Source organism: Phytophthora parasitica (genome assembly GCF_000247585.1).
Source record: "Phytophthora parasitica INRA-310 unplaced genomic scaffold supercont2.136, whole genome shotgun sequence".
Lineage (NCBI taxonomy): Eukaryota > Oomycota > Peronosporomycetes > Peronosporales > Peronosporaceae > Phytophthora > Phytophthora nicotianae.
This window is the reverse complement of record NW_008649122.1, coordinates 66,694-67,958: the sequence shown is the minus strand read 5'-3', so window position 1 is coordinate 67,958 and position 1,265 is coordinate 66,694. Positions and strand designations below refer to the sequence as shown.

The following is a 1,265-nucleotide window of genomic DNA, read 5'->3' as shown; positions in this document are numbered from 1 at the left end:
AGCATCAAGTCAATCTTCTCGACAAAAACAAACGTTGGCGCTGGAATGAAGAATAGTCCGGAAATAGCCACTGCGTTTAAGAACCCGAAGGTCAATGAGGTGTTCACGGAAGTGGCTAAGAAGCCAGGTATATTCACAAGGATTCTCTCGAAAATTCCAGTGCTGAATACCTTTGCGTCGCGGTTACGAGGGAAACGTGTTCAATTTACTTCGAGACAAGTCACGAATGTTGGGCATCTCGCGGTTACATCGAGCTCGTCGGGAACTTTCGCGCGTATGTGGGTAAAATACGGCGCTGCTTTCCTCTTCGTCGTCGGGATCGTCTTCTTGGCCACTGTTGTGTATAAGGGAGTGACCCCTTGAGTGGAAGTGTTTGGCTCGTGATTGGTTCGAAGAGCAGGACCAAGACTACGAGTTTTTCAAGGATTGAATCACTGTATCGCGCAACTAGGAATCCTTAGCTTCTCGCCAAAAAAAAAAAACTGCTACTCAAAAGGAGCTTCGATGAAGAAGTTGCCGATAAACAATGTACTTGTACCCGTTTGTCTTCCGAGTGTGGCAATCTAATGGTTCGATGAAATAGATTTGTTGTTCTTTTAAAGAACGTTGGTGAGTTCACCTCATGTAGCCATCCCTGACAATGTACCAAGCAGATTGGAACCACTAACAACGACAGAACTTGCGATGTAGAATGTGAAAGCATATCGGTGCAACTTGCTTTGTGTAATTAATGCACAAACCGCTCAAAGCGCCGAACTTGCAGTTGCAACACCTCTTCACTACCTGCAAATCTAAAACACGAGGATGTGTGCGACTCAGTTTAAGCGAATTGTACGTTAAGGAATCTGCGCATGGCTGTTCCACTAACATTCTTAGGACTCCAGTTGAACACAAACCTAGCTAGTAATTTGCCTGCACTTGATATTCTTCTTCATGTATCGATACTTGTGGCAAAACAAATGGCTACATCATGTAGCCATTTTCTTGAACTTAATATGTAGCCATTAATTATCAACCAATCAGAACTCTTGCACCAAAAATCATCCGCATTACTGTCGAGTTGTCCTCCGGAAGATGTCGTTCCCGTTGCCGACAGGTTTCGACCCGTCCAAGATGATGGAATACCTAGCATCTCTCCCCGAAGACCGACAGATGGAGCTTCTACAAGGCGCTATGGGGAAAGTTGGTGCGTACCAGGAGAAAGCCCAGCAGAGTCGCACGAGGGAGGGACTTATCAAGCGATTTAAAGAGGCGCGAGCCAGATT

The 1,265-nt window shown here is 45.6% G+C and overlaps 1 protein-coding gene across 1 annotated transcript; it reads left to right on the top strand.

Annotated features, from left to right (window-relative positions):
* Positions 1-45: 45 nt before the first annotated feature.
* On the top strand, positions 46-367 carry PPTG_19515 (hypothetical protein; the record flags this gene model as incomplete). Its single annotated transcript, XM_008918069.1, has 1 exon — positions 46-367. One exon carries the CDS (start codon positions 46-48, stop codon positions 361-363), a length of 318 nt encoding a protein of 105 aa, XP_008916317.1. The 3' UTR covers positions 364-367.
* Positions 368-1,265: the final 898 nt, after the last annotated feature.